Source organism: Phaethon lepturus, unplaced genomic scaffold (assembly GCF_000687285.1).
Source record: "Phaethon lepturus isolate BGI_N335 unplaced genomic scaffold, ASM68728v1 scaffold23389, whole genome shotgun sequence".
In the NCBI taxonomy this organism is placed as follows: Eukaryota; Metazoa; Chordata; class Aves; order Phaethontiformes; family Phaethontidae; genus Phaethon; species Phaethon lepturus.
The window spans coordinates 7,176-26,159 of record NW_010563100.1 but is presented as its reverse complement, the minus strand read 5'-3'; the positions used below and the strand labels follow the sequence as shown (position 1 = coordinate 26,159).

At 48.0% G+C, this 18,984-nt stretch overlaps 1 protein-coding gene across 1 annotated transcript in view; it reads left to right on the top strand.

Moving 5' to 3' along the window:
* Positions 1-16,882, top strand: part of BRD4 (bromodomain containing 4) — a gene marked incomplete at its 5' end in the record, with an annotated part of 17,562 nt that extends 680 nt beyond the window's left edge. The window contains 7 exons of the mRNA XM_010294491.1: positions 4,307-4,590; positions 5,146-5,505; positions 7,533-7,661; positions 12,205-12,414; positions 13,096-13,295; positions 14,732-15,033; positions 16,736-16,882. Coding sequence (XP_010292793.1) covers positions 4,307-4,590; positions 5,146-5,505; positions 7,533-7,661; positions 12,205-12,414; positions 13,096-13,295; positions 14,732-15,033; positions 16,736-16,851 — 1,601 coding nt within the window. The remainder of the gene's footprint in view (positions 1-4,306; positions 4,591-5,145; positions 5,506-7,532; positions 7,662-12,204; positions 12,415-13,095; positions 13,296-14,731; positions 15,034-16,735) is intronic.
* Between the last annotated feature and the right edge of the window lie 2,102 nt (positions 16,883-18,984).

Sequence of the window (18,984 nt, the reverse complement as noted above, 5' to 3'; positions counted from 1 at the left end):
CCTGCTGTCGGGAGCTGAGATGATGAAATACCCCTCGTGTTACCTCAGGGGTAAAGTACAGCTGTTAAAGCCACACGAATTCTGTTGTATCAGACCTTCTTGAGTTTCACAGCCACTTTTCACGTCCTCCCGGGTGGACTCACTGACTTAGAAAAGCTGTGTTGTGTTAGAAAAGCATCGGTGACCCGCGAGGAACCGTTCGCAACGTGACAGCTACAGACCCGACGGGGGAATCCCGGTGCGCAAGAGCGTCCGAAAGCACTTTGGAGCATCACAACCCACTGCTGCCCTCCATAGAAGCTCAAGTTACAATTTTCACACCTCATTTATTAATTTTGCGATGATTGGGGATAGGTAGTGATGCTTGACGAGCTTCCCGTCCCTCGAAAGAATGCGTCGTCCCAAGTGCGGTGGAGCACTGGTCCCTGAAGATGGATTCACTTTGTGCAGACCTGACCCTTGCTCTGCCAGGATCCCAGAAACCCTTTTTTTGCAGCCAGGCTGATTCCTTTACCTCATCTTGTCCTTTTTCCAGGCTGAAATACTAACCTGCATGCTTTAGGCTCTGCATAATGTTGAACTGTGGCATTTTGAACCCTATTTAACGGTATAAATTGGTCAAATGCCGTTCTCTGATTGTGTCTGTTGCTATCTTAAGACTTTGTTAATGATGTAGGCTTTTTTTAAAACTTCGCTCCTAATTTAGTAATTGTCAGGATCAAAAAGTACCATTCTGCTCACTTCATCCAACCCTCTCTGCTGCGTAATATAAAAACGCAGTTCAACCGCCGCTTCCTTTATTTACGGTCTGTCTCGTAGGAAAACATCTAATACAGAGTAAAAAAAAAAAGCCTCTGCTCGCACTTCAGAGGAGGAGTGCGCTACCGAGCTGCCAAGTTCGTTACCTTCCTGATAACATTTCTGGTCTGAGCTCTGCCGCACCGTCTCCTCTTTACATAACTTTGTTGTATTGAAGGCTCCCCTGTTTTCAAATTCTCCGTAATAATCGAATTCTCTCACTATAAGGAATTTGTTCCGACCTCTTAGTCCTTCTTTACAGCTCTTCTATGAACCCTCTCCAGTTTTTCGCATCAGTAACTGCGCACACCCGAACTGGACATGGATGTGACTGCTACTAGAGGTAAAATATAAAATAGCCTTCAAATCCCTGTGTTTATACCTCAAGGATTTCACCGCCTCGTTTTGGGGGGTATCAGCCGTTGGCCGGGCTCGATGTCGGTGCCGACACCGTCGGATCGTTCCTCAAAGGGTCGAGAACATCCTGGCCGGGACTTGGTCTCAGCAGCGTCTCATCGGACACGTATCCACTTTTGAGATCCCCTTCTTAATTTTGAACATCTCCATTTTATATCGTTCTCATCCTTTTAACCCAAACGCTATGCAATGCTGAGGCAACTGTCACCCGCAGGAGCGTCACCGAGTTTGTGTCACCAAAAAAAAGATGCTTTGACCATATTTACTGCCTGCCAGCTGGCGTGAGCATCCCACAACTCCTGGTGAACGCTGTGAATCCTTGCGCCTCTTCTGATGCTGTTTCAGCCTCGGACTGGTCGTGCTGGGATCCCAACGGGTTATTTTCTGAAGGTTCACTGGAAAATCGGCGGGAGACGACCAGGGAGCTCGAGGGTCAGCCCTCGAAGAATTTGGGGACCAGTTGCTGGGGTAATAGAGAAAAAATCTGACCTGGGTAGTTGCTGTCGAACGTCCTCAGTAGCTGTCGGAAGAGAAAACATTTCTGTACATCACCCGGACAGCGAGCACAAATTCAAACCAGCAATATTGACAAAAACCCCTGAGTCTTCCCCAGTTCATTACTGACAATCGTCGTCTTTCTGCGTAAAGGGACTTCATGCCATTTTCAGAACAGCTTTTCATCTAAAACTTAACGAGGAACAAAAAAGGGTCGTAAAGCCGACTGAAACGACTTCATTTATTTTGGCTTATATTTTCTTTTCCCTTCTCTTGGCAGTTTTTCGCCCTTCACGTCTCTCTCCGTTACGAGGCTGTGCTTGTGTCCGCACATATTTTTCTTGCACGGTTCTTGTTCTCCTTCTCTCGGTGTTGTTGAGTCCTTTCGGTTTCGTGAGATCCAGGTTTTGAAGCACCCACAAACCCAACTGATGCTTTTTTCCTGCGCGTGACCAAGTCATCATTACTTGTAGCTGAGATTTTTTTTTTTATTGTCATTTTTTTTTAGCCATTATCCTTCATATTCCATTACTGTACGCAGGGAGAAGCTCTTCTTGGTTAGAAAATTATTGGCCGTTGCCTTTCTCAGCATCTTTTTGAAGGAGGAGCGATGTGATCACCCGTAAAGATCTTTTTACCTACACGGCGCAGAGAGGCGCTTGCAAGCTCAGGTCTCCTGTTTTCTGCTGCAGCCCTATAGCGTACACAATGCGTAGGTCCCCACCTGAGCTCGCCACCCTCCAGTTCCCTTCACCTATAGCATCGACCAGCTCTCTGAAGGGAGCCATAGGTGCTTCCACAAACCCTATATCGCACATACATAGTCTGGGACGTCCCACAGCTGGTGCTTCTACGTTGTGATTTATATATAGAATAATAGAATAGTAGAATAGAATAATAGAATAGAAAATTAATAGTATGACAGCTATATTTACTGTATAGAATATCTATTCAGGGACTTGCAAGATCATTTTGCTCTTTCCGCCTCCTGTTAAATCATGTTGTGCAGTAAATAATTCAGCGTATAATAACTGATTTGGGGTTAAATTATTAAAAACCAGGTGTGGTGCTGGCTGGAAAGCTTTGCTGCAAAAAACCCCCACAGGTTTCTGATAGAAATCTCGAGCCCCTGTGTAAGGTAGGAGGTGAAATGCGTCAGCTTTGCCTAAGCGACGCAGAGCTCCGTCACGGTCCCAGCAGGACTGCAGGATCCCAGCGGGACCACAGGATCCCTCCGGCTACAAGTCCCCACCTGATTGAGAGACATCAGCACTCCGCTTGCCGCTTTGCAAGGAGAACGGGATGAAAACTCTTGATTTTATTCTCTTCATAGGTTGCTCGTTGATTTTTAGTGGAAATTCGCTCACTGGCGGTCGTGGCTGAGCGTCTGTTAACACGCGGTACTTTTCTGGTGGGATTGCAGTCACTGCAGCTCCTGGGGACTGATCGGGAGCAAATCTGGCTGCGTTTCTTTTCTATTTCGTTATTTTTCGGAAGTGATGCTTGGAAGAGGTGTTGGATAGCCAGCAAGGCAGGCGACACCGCTAACGTTTTGTGCTCAGGAGAGTTTCCTTGTTGAGAGAGCGGTGAAATCGCAGCCAAAATCCAGTCTCTACAGCACAGGTACAGATTGAGCGGTGGGATTGCTCCCTGCTCGGGTGTGTGTAAAGGATATTCCCCATGTTTTAAAAAATACTGAGGGTCTTGCGAGCCGTCTTCTTGCTGAAGATAAAAATCTAATTATTGCTAACCAGGCACGTTTGATATCTGGCGGAAGGTAATACCTGCTGATCCCAAACCTCCGGACTTTCCTGATACTTCCATCTTGGAGGTCTGCTGGCGGTGCACCCCAGCATCCAAGCTTTGCAGAGCGTTCCCGTTCGGAGGTCCTATCACCATGCTGGAAAGTTCGGAAGCTTGGGCAGAGCTTTGCCCTGCAAAGCAGCAGCAGCTCCAGCAAGGAGGTGACTTCCCCAGGGCCACTGGAAGGTCCAAGGACAGTGCTGACGTTTCCAACCTTGTGTGCCAGCGAGGTTGAAATCACCTAACGAGGACCTCGCTCTCCAGCCGTCGGGAGAGATTTCCCCTGGACAGTAGCGGCTGCGATGATTTAAGTCACCAAGAATTAAGAAACTCTTCTTGCTGATAGAGCACAAAATTGCTGCTGAGGGAAGAACTGCCCGGTTTTGGCTCCAAAATGATGATAGTCAAGAACCATTGCCTAGGAAAAAAGGGTAGGTGGGAAAAGAGGCACTCATCTCTTGCCCTGCCTGCAAGAAATCTCATGTGAAGGGAAGGGGAAGAAGGGAGGAAGCCTTTGGCCTGATCTTGGTCTTTTTCTGGAGGGGTTTTGGTGCAGTTGGGTCCTGAGTTTCTTCACCATTTCACCTAGTGAGCTATAAAAATAATTGTCAGGAAGGAAAATGTGGCTACTGTTCGTCCCTGGCTGGTTGCTCAAGAATGGGAACTGCAAGATACTAATTATCTAATGAAGAATGTTCTTTAAATGGTGTTATTACAAAACGTTAATTGTTTTTCCCATCAAAACAATTAAGTTTGAAGGAGAAGCAACCCGTCCTTTCTTTTCTCTTGGCAGTGACATCCAAACCAGGATCGTCCACGGTACCGAACGCCACCCAAGCTTCGTCCCCAGCGCAGACGCAGGCGCCGCAGCAAAACCTCCAGTCTGCGCAGACGACTCATTCCTTTCCTTCCGTCACCCCCGACCTCATCGTCCAGACCCCAGTAATGACGATGGTGCCTCCTCAGCCTCCTGCACCGCCTCCACCTGCTCCCCAGGCCCCCGTGCCGCCGGCCCCGGCTCCCCAGCCCATCCAGCCTCACCCTCCCGTTATCCCAACACCCGCCCAGCCCGTGAAGGTGAGTGATTCCTTAATTATCTCAACGTGACAGCTTAAATTATCTTCATGGCATAGATTCGCCACGGTTGGTCAAGTGGTTGCCCTTGGCTTTGCTGCTGGAGTCTCATTTTAAGGCGAAAGGCCACAGTTTGGTCAAAAAATTCATGTTTTGAGAACACTTCTTCCATTGAGTAGAAAAGGAGCCTGCGGTGGCCCTCTCTGAGATGGGTTAAAGTTGGATGGGATGAATTATACCCAGGTTCATCCTCTTAAGACCTTCCTTCCTTGAGCTTTATATGACTTGGGAAGAAAATCTTGACTTGCTGAAGTGACTCATGCCCTTGACCTTTGCTGGTACAGCAGAGATAATCCAGATGTTTTTCCGTAAAGCTCAGTACAGACCAGCGACATCTGAATATTTTTGGAAGGGCTTCCAATGTTCTTCTCGTAGCGTTGGCAGGGGGCTTGAGTCACTAGTGATGGCGAATGCGAGTCAACACTACGGGAAGCGCAACTTGGTTGAAGCCAAAAGTATGATGTCAAAAGTAATATTGCTTCATTTGCTTGGTTATAGACAAAAAAAGGGGTGAAGAGGAAAGCAGACACAACGACACCAACAACCATCGACCCAATTCATGAATCGTCATCTCTGCCCACCGAACCCAAGTCCACCAAGCTGGGTCCGCGCCGGGAAAGCAGCCGCCCGGTGAAGCCTCCAAAGAAGGATGTTCCAGACTCTCAACAACACATGGTAGAAAAGAGTAGCAAAATATCCGAGCAGTTAAAATACTGCAGCGGGATCATCAAAGAGATGTTCGCCAAGAAACACGCTGCCTACGCCTGGCCCTTCTACAAACCTGTGGATGTGGAAGCACTGGGACTGCATGATTATTGCGATATCATTAAACATCCCATGGATCTGAGCACAATCAAAGTAAGCTCAGGTTTATAGGAGGGGGAGGTTGGGGTCTAAGTAGAAAAAAGATCTTTTTCTCCCCGCACTTGCGTACCGGGTGTCTTCAGACATTCGCCAGATTTATTTTGGCCGTAGGTTTCTGGTACATTTGGTCTCTCTTACTCGCCTCTTGCTGTTATCCTGACAGTTGGGAAAAACAAACAAGCCGGCATCCTTCCAGAAGGGCTCTTAGGAAGCGCTCACATGGGTTTTTTAATAGAAAATTTCCATTACTGTATAAATCTACCCTTTTTTTTTAGCCCAGGAGATGGCCTCAGAGAGCATAAATCACAGCAATAAGGGGATTTGATTTGAACCAACTCCATTTTCAATTATTTTTAAAATAAAGGCCCGTCTTTCTGAAAGTTGTCTGTCTGAATCAGTCTTCTGTTAAGCACAGGTAGTTCCCTCTAGTTTAAAATTCCTTCATTTTAAAGAGTGACTGCAAATTCATCCCTGTTTCCCCTTGAAATACTAATTCATTATTGGAGTAGTTTAATTTTAAAAAGCAACTGCAAAGTCATCCATGTTTCCGCTTGAAACGTTAATTCATAATTTGGAAGTCTTAACTTTTTAGCTAGGAAACCTTAATTCCTTATCTAGAAATCTTTAACTTTTTAGTTATCGAGCATTAATTCCTGATTTAGAAGCTTAACTTCAGCTGTGAAAGCTTAATTCCTTATTTAGAAGTCTTTAACTTTTTAGTTGCCAAACCGTAATTCATTATTTACAAGTCTTTAACTTTAACTACACGGTGAACTCCCGTGTAGGTAGTTTAAGGTTAGCTCTCACTCCTGCTTCGCCGAGTTTGGGCTTGAGTTTTAAAGCCAGAGGAGCGAATTTTCCCTTCCTGCAGCCCACACCTTGCCGAGGTTACACCAAAGATCAAGCCAGCGAGGATCACGGCTCTTCCTTAATCATGGCATTTCGGACCTGTAGGGTCTTGGTGGGCCAAACTTTGGGAATGCAGAATTAAACTCTTGGCTTTGGCTTTCTCCTTTCTCTTGCGGACTGGCTGGTGGCAAGCGTTAGGTCTTGCAAGTACGTAGCTGCCTGTACATCTCGCTGCCCAACTGTCTGGCAGGGTTGGCTGCCTGAGGTCACCCTTGGCAGATGTTGCTGTGACAGCTGTTGAGTGTTCTTCATCTTCCAGTTGTCCAACTCGACCCTGCTTTCCCAGGGAGGGAGAAGGAGGCGTGAAGCCTCTCTTGGCTCAGCTGGCGTGGCCACAGCTGGATGCAGCATTCGCGGGGATGAGGGGTCATCTCAAGGCTGTCTCCACCCAGCTTACTCCTTCCAGCTCCTCGTAGGCTTGGGACATGAGCAGGTTGCCGTAGAGCAGGTCTCTCCCCTCTTAGGATGGAGGTCCAAACTTTAGAGACACCAGCTTGGTTCTTGGAGGGAAGCTAGATGATGGAAGGCGGGTGAGATGGTTGAATCTTGTCCCCTGCATCAACAAAGCCTGTCATCTTCTTCCGTCATTGGGTGGAGGACCATCCTGGTGTCCTCTCTCCCTCCAACCAAGCTACACAGCTAAAACAACTCTTAGATCTTCCTTCTAGGGGAACGATCTGAGCAAAGCTCACCACGTTCTTCTGCTAACGCGTGATCTTGGGCGCACGTGGAGGTTCAGCCCTTCTTGGTTGAGGTCAGGCAGAGCCAGGTCTTTCAACTCCGCTCTTCAACACAGCATCCCGTTTGGTTCTTCATCTGAACCACATAGCTGCTACCAACCGCGTAGACACTATTCACCATGTAGACAGCGAGAAGGTGGCTTGGAGAGCACATAGTCCTCTTCTGAACATCGCTGGAGATGCCTGTAGTCGGCTCTAATTTTCTCTAAACCAGCCACAGTCCTTCATTTGACCAAAATTAGTCATTCCAACATAGGGAGAAAATGAGTGCGTGAAGTCCGTGGGTGCCGCGGGGCTGTATTTATTCAGTCAGTCGATATGGTGTATTTGCACTGTTAATAGCAGAGAGGTGGGTTTTTCTCTCCTTTCTAGTCTAAACTGGAGAACCGGGAATACCGAGATGCTCAGGAATTCGCGGCGGATGTACGATTGATGTTCTCCAACTGCTATAAGTACAACCCCGCTGATCACGAGGTGGTGGCCATGGCACGGAAGCTGCAGGTAAGGACGCGTGTTGTCACAGCCTGCTTCGGTTTTCGATGAACGCCGGCGTCTCTCTTGACATATTTTTCCAGCCTAAGGGCCACGTAGTCTTGAAATAACATAAAAAAAAATGCCAGCGTGGTAGAGAACGGTAAAAAACCAATACTTTTGGCTCTGGAAGTGATGCAGGGAGTGAGCTGACTCAGCCTTCTTTAAACTCTTGTTTTACCTTTTCGATAAACGAGTAGGAAGGCAAAGCACAGCTCCAAGATGTCACTTTTCTCTCGAAAACACCCAGAGAGAAAATAAGCGACAGTACACGCTGCATCATGCTGTTTTAATTACCTCTTCTGTCATTCTTACGGTGAAGTTTTCTGCTCTCCGCTCGTTCCTGAAGGGTTTGTAATTACTGAATTAGTTACTAAGGAAGCCACTTGCCTTGAGTGAAGTGTTTGGCTTAAAGCACGTGCTCCACCACTCTGAAAAATGATCCCAATTCCCTCGTTTCTCGGTAATTTGGAGCTGCTCTGTGGCTTCGCCAGGCTGACGCAGGGGAAAGCACTTCGCTCTGAGCGGATCTGGGAGAGACCGAGCTCGTTTCGGTGCTAAATTTACTCGCAGCAGCCGTGGAGAAACACTGCAAGGGGACAAAGAGCTCTGGCATTTAATTTTTTGACCCAAGCATTTCGACAGCTGTCATTAAAAACACTTGGGCATTCCCTGTGTCCGTGATTTCAGGCAGTTCATTCCCTTAAATGCTGATTTCTCTTTTTTTCCCCACCTTGGGATGATTGTGGGTGCAGTTGTTGTTCTCTAAAGAAAGTCTCATGCCGTACGTTGCTCGGTCCCTCCTTAATAACTTCGTGTCATGTTCGATACCAGCCGAGGGGCTGGGAGCTGCCGTGAAATCCCCAAAATCAACGCAGAGCTGCGTGCCGGACGCCGGAAAGATGCCTGGACCGCAGCGAGGAGGGGACGCAGGATGGGCTCAGCGGGTTGTCGGACGTATGCGAAGACCCTGGAGCCGAATCCGTTAAGGGAAGAGGTTTTATTAGCACAGAAAAGCGCAACCGCGGTTGCACGGAGCAGAATGACGAGGCGGCGGAGCTCCCGCTGCGAGACTGAAGAAAAGCAGCGTGGTTTGCTTTAACCTTCAGAAAACGGGTTGAGGAGGGATCCAAGTTACACCAGAATGCACCGGAGAGGTGGGAAAAAACTATTAGGTTGAGGGAAAAGCTTTCAATTGGGGGGAAAGATAGTAATTGGAGGAAGAACTGTTAAACTGGGGGGGGAAACTACTACGTTGCTGGACCCTTGAATTGAGAAACAACCGAAAAAAAGGAGAAACTTGCTATTAACGGCTTTGCTGGGTTTTGATAACGGGAAACCTCGTGTAAAACCCTCCGCGTGGCGCAGCTTCCCCCTCCGCTGAAGTCGAAGCAGTTTCACCCGAGGAAGGTACCGGCTCGTGAGAAGGCCACCAGCTGTTTTGCTTCGATCCAGATGTGAAGCCGCGACAAAGGGTCGAGGAAACGAAGCGGCAGCAAACGCGGCACAGGCGTCCTCCGAGATGTGTTTCTAGGTGCTGGTATTTTTTCGTGATGCTTTTATAAAATTACGGCTCAGGTTTGGCCTGGTTTAATTTGAGACAAGTATAAGCTGAGTAAATGTGTGTTTGTAGCATGAATTTAGGAGAATTCAGCATCTTATTCATGTTTTTCTGGGTTTTGTGCGAAGTAGGCGCCTGGAAAACACGATGCTCGCCCTCTGGCTGCTCTTTTCTTCTCGTTTTGGTCTAACAAAGAGCGTCTCAGCCTTTAAGTGATGTCTTGGAGCATTTTCCAACCAGCAGCAGAATGAATCTGATCCGAAATTCCAGTCACTTGTCGCAGGCTGAATAGCTTCACAGAAACTTGTGACTTTTCCTTCCTTTGACCCCATTTTACGGGGAAAAGTCCTCGGCGACCGGCATTGCCAGGTGATGGCATCTGGACCGAGGGCTGTATGAAATAAGGATTTTGTCCGCAGGCAGGCTTGGGAACGCGTCCCTGCAAAGATCAACCACTTGGAAAACTTTATTTCTGCCGTAAAGATGAAAAAAGTGATTTTTTTAATTTGCTAGTCCCCACAAAATGAGCATTAAATTTCGGGGCAGCCCTGTAGCAGCGATGCGACGGAGCTGGATACCGAAATACCGCCTGGATCCCGCTCCGACCTGCTTGAGACCAGGGGTAGCACCTCTCTGCTTGCTCTTCCTGTGCCCAGAAAACTGATTTCAGAAAGAAAATCCAAAAAGGGAGGTTTCTGGAGCGCTGCTCAGGTTTGGAAACAAGGCTGAGGATTCAAGTCTGGACTTGAGTTGCCGTAAACGACACACGCAGCGTCTTGCTTCATGAACGGCGGCGGTCGGTGCCCACTGCGTTATCCCTCCGTCCTGGGAACATCAACCTCTGAAATAAATGAGTTTTCTGCTTTTTGTTACAATTTCATCGTTGGAAGATGGTTTCTTGGATTCCCAGGGTTAATGCCAGCTGGTGGAAGAGGTTTATGGTTTATGTTTGTCCGAGCGAGGACGGGTCAGCGGTGCCAGTGATGTACAAAACAGTAGCAGTAGGAATCCGTAATTAAAAAGGCATTAATTAGCTCGTCACCTACTCACAGGGTTTTCTCTTCCGTCCGTTCCTGGGTGGATTCCTAAGGATCCTTCGGACACCGAGGGCTTCTCATAACCCAGGTGCTTCCAAATTGATGGATTTAACTTCATTCACAGGAACTTGAAATTAGCCTACCTGTTAATTAAACGACTGGATAGGTATAAAAAATAAACTAGGAAGGTTTTATTTCTCACCCTAGAGAATGTAAAAAATATATACGGCATTACCTGCTGGTAATAATCAAAAACTGGACTTTCTGGTTCATGGAGAACATTAATTAGATTGTAAACAGCCATTAAGCGCAGTGAATCGGTGACAAGCGTCTGTGCGTCCCGCGAGCGCTGCCGTGTCGCTGGAGGAGCTCAGGAATCTCTCCTTTTCCTCCAGCATTTTCTCCTCCTTCCCCTGAAATTTGAGCCTGAACACGTAGATGAAGTCAGTGGCATTTCTGCCAGCAGATGGAAGCAGCAAAGCAACATCTACAGCGCCCGGAAAAGCGTCGCTGCTGAAAAAAACCCCCTTGAATAAAGGCACGAGGAGGCTGAGGGTGGAGAAATGCGGTCCAGCAGCTCGCGTTTTAGGGAGGGTGGAAAAACGATGGATGCTGAGGTAGGGGAGAGCCCACCAGGTCCTTAAAATCCCAAAGATGAGCCTGAACTAGAAGAGCTGGAAGCCTTGAGGAAGGAAAACGTCGCTCCCGTGCTTGTCGCTCACACTCGTGCATGATTTGATATCGTGGGGTGTTTGACTTGCTGAAGGATTTCGGTTAAGTTGTATAAATCTATAGGAACGTGCGCACGGTTAATATTTACAGTCCGTAGGGTTTTAGAAATAAGGCACAGACCTCCTCCGGTGGGTGTATGGTCAGAACCGCGCACCCAGGACGTCGAAAATAGCAAAATAAATGGGACCTATAGACTGAAAGTCAAACCTGCGGGCAGGAGGAGAAATTATCCTTTCTTTTTTTATTAATCGCTATTAAAAAGGTGGACACCGACACTTGTGCTGCCTTCGGGTTGTCCTTCCCACCATCGCTAGAGTCGTCTGGGAGTTGCCAGTCTCCTTGCGGGCTCCAAGAGAGCCCGGGGCGAGTCACTAAGCTCGAATGAGTGCCTGGCCTTGAAACACCTAAAAGCAGGTGAATCGAGCCCGTTTTCAGGTCTTGCCTTGTAGGAGATGAAAAAAAATGGGCGTTTTTGTCTGCAAATGTTTTTCCCTTCACAAGGTGGCAGCTTGGGGCAGGGGGGAATCTCTTTTTGGATGCAAGAGGCACTCGTTCCTCTTCTGGGAAACTAAAAAACCACACTCAAACCCCCTCCTTCAAATGGGCACCGAGAAATGCAGCCAGGCTCTCCCACCTTATCTGCCTTGTCTTAGGTTTAAACAAAAATGGATTTTCCTATCAGGCTTTAGGAGGAAAAAGGACTTTGGCATCAGTGGGGCGACTGGAATTAAACCGGCTTCACATCCCTTGCTCTTGAGGATAACGGGAAACATCCTTGTGCAAGTGTTGGGGTTGAATCGAGGTGGTTTTTACGGGACATGGGTTGGAAAAATGCGGGCAGGCTGAAGAGGAGAGGAGATTGCGACAGCACAGTCCTGCCCCGAGCTCTCCATGAATCCTTTGTGGAATGTGATGGAGAAGATCTCAAGAACCTGGACAATGCACCTTTTAAATGAGTCTCGTCCTTCTTGCCAGGAAATTTTTCCCCTGAAACCATCTCGGAGACGGTCAAAATTCCGAGTGGACTTGGAGCTTTCAAGGAAATTACCTCGTTTGCGACACGCGGTGTGTTGATTGCTTGGGGTAGAGACCACAAGTCCGTAGGGAACAGCCTGGAGATGACAACTACACTTGTGGTATCTGACTCTGCCAAACCTTGCGTTCTTTCTCCTTGTGTTTTCAGGACGTGTTCGAGATGCGCTTCGCCAAGATGCCGGATGAACCAGAAGAACCTGTGATTCCAGCTTCTTCTCCCGTGGTGGTGCCGCCTCCCACCAAGGTGGCTCCCCCTTCATCTAGCGACAGCAGCAGCGACAGCTCCTCTGACAGCGACAGCTCGTCGGATGACTCTGAGGAAGAGCGAGCTCAGCGATTAGCGGAGCTCCAGGAGCAGGTACTGCGTCCGTCGTGATGGATTGGGGGTGTCCGACGTGTCCTACTTCTTGAACTTGGTGGCCTTGGGGCCTTTGCTCAAAGCTGTAGACTTTCTAATTGTACAGCGTTGCCCATCAGCTGCGAAGTGCTCCAGAGTCGGTAGTTTTAAAGTGAAGAGTGAAAGAATTGGTGCTTTTTAGGACGGTCCTTCCAGTTCCTGTTAGGATGCACAAGATGGTCCCCAGCGGAATTCGCTGCCTGCACTTGGGTGGTGTCTCCTGAGCGGGCAGGATCCCCCAGGGCTGCCTGAACTCATGGGCTGGAGCAAGGATTTGCCCAGCGTGGGGAAAGCCCGTGAGACACGGAGCAGTGCTCTAGCCTGTAGCCTTATCTCCCGCATCCTCCCCGTTCATGGCATCGTTAGCGCTGGTAATTAAAGCGTTACTAGTGCTGACGAAACGAGCAGCCCGCTTCTAACTTAGCGGGGAGAAATACCCATAAAGAGGTTGCTTCCTTCCTCTGGCAGTGGTCAGCACTCGAACACACGGAAATCACGGTGTGCCGAAAAGCTGGAAGAACCGACTTAATTAATAGTAAAAGATAAGAAAGCGTTAGGCAGCAGAGAAAAAAGTTAATTAATATGGAAGAGGAGGAGGTGCTGGGCAAAAATATCTTGATCTTGTGTGTGTCTGCCTCTCAGCTTAAAGCAGTGCATGAACAGCTTGCAGCCCTGTCCCAGCCACAGCAGAACAAACCAAAGAAAAAGGAGAAAGACAAGAAGGAGAAGAAGAAGGAGAAGCACAAAAAGAAGGAAGAGCTGGAAGACACCAAGAAGAGCAAAGCCAAGGAGCCGCCACCCAAGAAGGCCAAGAAAAGCAACAGCAACAGCAGTACCTCCAGGTCAGCCCATCCCTCTTCCATCCTTCTGTTTTACCGCACGGCATTTACATTTTTTTTATTTCCCCTTTGCTAATTAAACAATTACGCAGGATTCTTGACGAGTAACACCATAGCTAGGGCTGGCTCGCAGCAAGCCCCTCGCCTCCGGAGGCGTTGCTTAGGGTCAAGTCCCAACCATGAGTTTAGCTTTGTTTTTCGGGGTTGATGTTTTTCCGCGTGGCTGCTGTGAACACGCCAAGCACAGGAGGCGGGGGGGGAAATCATGTGGAGTCGCTCTGTTGGATCCTTGAATCCTCTAATCTTCCCTCCCTCTCCCCTTTTTTTGGAAGATGTAGGTTTTAAATTAAGAGGTAAGATGCCACGAGCCGAGTCTGTACGGCTTGTCAGCTGCCAACTCAAAAGGGGAAGCAGGATCTTTGTATTTAAACCAAGGCGAAAAGGAGTTGTTTGGCTTATTTAACTGTAATGAGATGAAATGAAAAAAGAGGGAAATAATGAGCAAGGTCTCGGAGCTTGCCTCTGTCCCCAGGCCTCACCCCGCAGCGTTTAGCGTGGTCGGACTTTGAATAAACCCCAGCAGGTACGGCAGCGGATTATTTTGGGGAAATGGACCATCTGTGACACCATGTACCTTGTCCTGTACTAATTTTGGGATGATTTTCTACCCAGACTTCATTTATTAACTGCGTTAGCCCCAAATCCACTGCAAATGGTGGGATAAATAACCTGCAAATCTGCCTCCGTCAGTTTTGAAGTGCATGGAGCGTAATAACCCCAACGGTGATGTCAAGGAGTCCTCGTAGCTGTTTTTTTTCCTTCTTACGAACATACTTTTTTAAGAATGCTGGGTTTTACTTCTCCGTATGGCACGTCAGGCTCTGAAACAGCCTAAGCTCTTGCCTTTCCCGGTAAGAAACGGGCAGCATCGATTGAGCTTCGGTCCATCGAAGTGCCGATGTAAGGAATTCCTCTCTGGAGCTGTTCCTGCTTTTCTGAATTACCTCCTCGAGCCACTCATCTCTTTGGGAGAGCGAGCGTTGGGACGGGAAGCTCAGCCTGGGGTGTCTCACAGCAGGTTTTGCTCAGTCTTGGGTGTCTTAACAGCAGGTTGAGCCCAGCCTTCTTGTCCAACAGTGGGTTAGTGGGTTGAGCTCAGTCTTGGGTGTCTAACTGGTTGAAGTCGTCCTTCTTGTCTAAGAGCGAGTTGAGGTCTCGGCTTTCCTGTCCTAAGAGCAAGTTGAGCTTAGCTTTCTGCAGGCTCGTGGTTGAGCTTCAAGCTTGAGCTGTAAATGACAAAGATGCTCGTTTCCAGGACAGAAAGTAAAAATATTAAAAATGGAGTGGTCTAGTGGTTACATTTAAGACGTTAGACCCTAGTGGCTGCTTTTCCGCGTTAACGGTCTGTTCTATAATAACGTTTTATAATTGTTCTTAAGTAGTAAGAAGGAGCCTGTGACGGTGAAGAACAGCAAGCCCCCTCCAGCCTACGAGTCTGAGGAGGAGGAGAAGTGTAAACCCATGTCCTATGAGGAGAAGAGGCAGCTGAGCCTGGACATTAATAAACTCCCCGGTGAGAAACTGGGCCGAGTTGTCCATATCATCCAGTCGAGAGAACCTTCGCTCAAAAACTCCAATCCCGATGAGATCGAGATTGACTTTGAGACGTTAAAACCATCCACCTTACGGGAGCTGGAGAGATACGTAACGTCGTGTTTGCGGAAGAAGAGGAAACCTCAAGGTACCTTTTAGCCTCAAAATCAGGTTTTTTCCTCCTTATTCCAGTGATGTTTTCCCAGGCTCGAGACAAGACGGGTAGGAAAAAAGATGGGTGCAGGTATTTGTCCAGTGAAAAAGAGGATTTAATTTAAGAGCTGCTCTTTCTCCAATGACACATCAACGTGTGTATTAGATCCTGCCGCAGGGCTGGAATTCGGTGGTGCCGCTAGGAGAGCGCCGATTCCTACATCCCCTCTAAATGCGGCTATTTTCATTCCAATTAGTATCTTTACGAAGCGCTGCAAGCGTTTCGTTTCAATCTGCCGCAAGCGATTTGTTTTCTTAAAGCCCTTCACAATCTCTGACGAGCGGCAGAGCTTTGGTTTGGGGCAGGGAGTGGGGGCGAGGAGGGGAACCCAGCTCCTCTCCCTCGGCAGCCGTGGGACCCCGGCGTTCCGGATGGATGGCGGATGCAGGGGCGTTTGCTCCTGAGCTCGGTGTGATTCGGGCTGAGGGACGCCCTGCGCCTCCCACCTCCGCATCTGGAGGTAGGAGAGGGTTTTCTCCCTTTTTTTAATACACCTGTTTTTTATTTTTAATGGCTATTTAAATACAGTTTGATAATTTTTTATATTTTTAATATATTTTGATATATTTAAAATAACTTTCATACCCTATTTTATTTTTAGTCTATTTTAAAATGCCTATTTCTATACTAAATACACATATTTATTAATGGTCAAAGACCAGATAAACAGTTTTTTACATAAGTCGCCCTCAGCGGGTGGAGGGTGGGACGTGGCAGCAAGCGGGTGGAGAAATCAGGGAATTCAAAGGGAATCTCTCGATTTCCTGTGGCCAAGGGGTAACGATTCCTTCCCGGGATAAATCCAAGTGGAAAACAAACCCTGACGAATCCTGGGAGGCTTCTTTATCCTTCCGTACCAGAGCAAAACATTTAGATTTTTTTTTCTTTAGTTTGGAGTTGTAGGGATTTAGTAAAGGGCTCCAGCGTCACCAGTGGCTTGAGCAACTCCTAGGCTGTAGTTCCCGTTTTTATTCCCATTTAAGCTATTAAAAAAAAGGCAATTTTATACTTTGCTGCTGCTTCAACCTCCTGCCACCTCCTTAGTCCAGCAAGTTGATGCAGCTAAAAAAAAAAGTGAGTTTTCATCCCTGTATCACGCAGCCACGCTGTGACTGGGCACAAGCAGGTTGGAGGAGAAAGCCCCCTCTGGTCTTAGGCCAGCCTAAAGTGGCTGGGTAAAGTCAGACCTTTCTGCCCCAGAGGCGTTTAGGAGGGTGAAGGACAACCTGGCTCGAGCAAGCGGGCTCATCTTGTGTGGCCGGACGTCTGCTGGGACCAGCTTAAATCCCGGCTGGCTGCCATCGGTACGTCCCCATCCTGCTTTGGAGGGTGACACGAGGGGTCACCCCCACCGCACTGTGCCCTGTAAAACGTCGTCACCCCCAAGACCTCCGAGACCCCGCTGCGTCCCAGCTAGTGCAGATCGGCGATAGAAATAAGCACAGACGCAGGATTAAAGCTCGGCTCAGCCCTTCCGCAGGAATAGCTGGACACCGCGGGTCTGGCAGAGCCCCCGGGGCGGCTGCTGGTGTCGGTAGGGGAGGAGCAGGCAGGTTTGGGAGGAGCAGCCAGCACCAGGCAGGACTCCGGGTTATTAATTAGCCTTTAACGATGTCGTACTGTTGTCTTCTTGCAGCGGAGAAAGTGGATGTAATTGCTGGTTCCTCTAAAATGAAGGGGTTCTCCTCCTCAGAGTCTGAGAGCACCAGCGAGTCCAGCTCCTCCGACAGCGAAGATTCAGAAACAGGTTAGACGCAGCTTATTTAACGACTCAGTCCTAGACCTGGTTTCTGTATAAATAAATATGTTTTCATTCCTGGCTCGGTCTTTTAATTATTTTTTTTTTGTTTTTTGTCTTTGTAATGAAAAATCCAATATGCGCAGCCGCATGTTGACCCCTTTTGGGGCTCGACATGGACAACTTGGCGGTAGCGATGTTGCCTCTGGCGGTTCTTAAGCCCGACGCGATGATTTTTCTTAAGCTTTTCCTTGCTGAACTTGGATGCGAGCGCGGGAGCCCAAAAACCAGCGTGCGCCAAGGTAGCTCGTTGGTTAATGACCTAGATTTGTATTTTTAGAAAAACGCTGTATTTTCAGTCAAGGGAGAGCTATAAAACGTTCTCAGGGGGACTGCTCACGCCACAGAGAAGGGAGAAGGATGGAGGAAAAGGGGGTTTACGTGTAAAAGCCTTTTTATTTTTACGGGCAGGTCTCGAGAAAAAAGGATTTAAAGTTAAATTTAAAATTTTACATCACCAGAGCAGCGTCTGCTCTGCGTAACTCTCTGCTTCTCCCTCGCAGCACCATCCTTCGGGCTTAAATTAGGCTGTTCTCACATTCCTCTTAATTATTGTGCTTTCCTTGCTAGCGTTGCCTCCTTGGTTTTAGGGAAGCAAAGCTTGTGTCGTCACTTAAAGCCGTTTTTTCCTCCTAGCTGCTATCTCAGCTTGGACTCCGGAGGTTAAGCTGGGCTTATCCCAGTACTTAAGTCAATGGTAAGACTTAGGCATCTCCAGCGGGTTGGGAAATCAGGAGATGCACGTGGCAGAAAATAACCTGGATTTATTTTCATAGCTGGGTTGGGTGCGTAGGGCAAACAGCACTGAGAAAAGGAGGAGGAATCCAAAAAGTATAATAAACCCCAAAAAATAAAGCAGGATTGATGAGACTCACCTTTGAGCTGGTGCTGGCAACGCTTCCCAGTGATCCTCCGCTTTTAGGGATGTGTTTGTCTGGGATAAGTCCGGAGCTGATGTCTTTTAACATATTTACCTACTTTAATGTATTTTTAGTAGAATTGGGCTTTTTTTTTCTTAGAGGACATTGAAAGGTTTTGATGGAGCATTTCAGGGTGACTCTCAATGATCAGAAAATTAAATTATTTGGTGCTAAATTCTTCCCTTGCTTGATGGGGGAAAGCGAAACCGGCCATATTTATGCTTTTAAACGAGGTTTTATCCAATTTGTCTTTATTTCTGCCAAGCTCATGATTGCATCAACCAAAATAAACGGGGTTTATCCATCCCATCTTAATGTGTAGCGTTAAACTCGGCCAACCCCAACTCATCCTAAATCCAGAGCCTTAATCCCGGCGTCCCATTTCCGAATGGAACCCATCCGATAAAATTTACCCGCTAAATCCGTCTACTGCAAATCCCAAAATGACGTTTTGTTTAAAATTTGCTTATTTTTCCCCCAAAGCCAATGATAGGTCCTCAGATGGAGAGCGAGATCCTCGACCAGGTTGTATTTCGGGTGATGATTTATAGGGATGATCTCGGGAATCCCTCTGGGGCGCGGCGGCAGGGTTGCGAGATGTAAGGTGGGAATTTTTGGGATGTGCCGCTGCCAAACCCTTCTCGTTTCAACGAGCAGCACCAATTAAAATCTGGACAGGCACCAAAATCTCGTCCGTGCCGCTCACTCCCACAAAACCAGCCTCCGATGGAGCCGAAAATGCTCTTTTTGAGTGTTTCTCCCCAAACGGTGGCTGGGTGGGTGCGGAGGAGCGCGGGTTGCTCTTGCGTTTCAGTTTTTAAATGCTTTTGTCGTCTTTTTTGGCCCAAATCCGACGTCTCTCCGGTGTTTGCCAATCCCGGCTGTGAGTATTTGGGATTCATTTGGCCGACGTAGACTGACGTTATCCAGGCTGAGCTCCCGCTCCGCTGCTTGGAAAAGGCTTAACCAACGCGGCTGCGGCACGGATGCCCTCGGTCTACGCCGACCTTACCACCATCAGGGATGAATCTGACACGTAACGCTTTGGGTAGGAGGTTAATTAAGAGAATTAATTTCTTTTAATTCATTAATTTCCACAACTGGTGGGTTTTTGCTCTCCTAAACTTTTCCTCCGCTTTCTGAGACAATACACAGTGAAAACCCTTG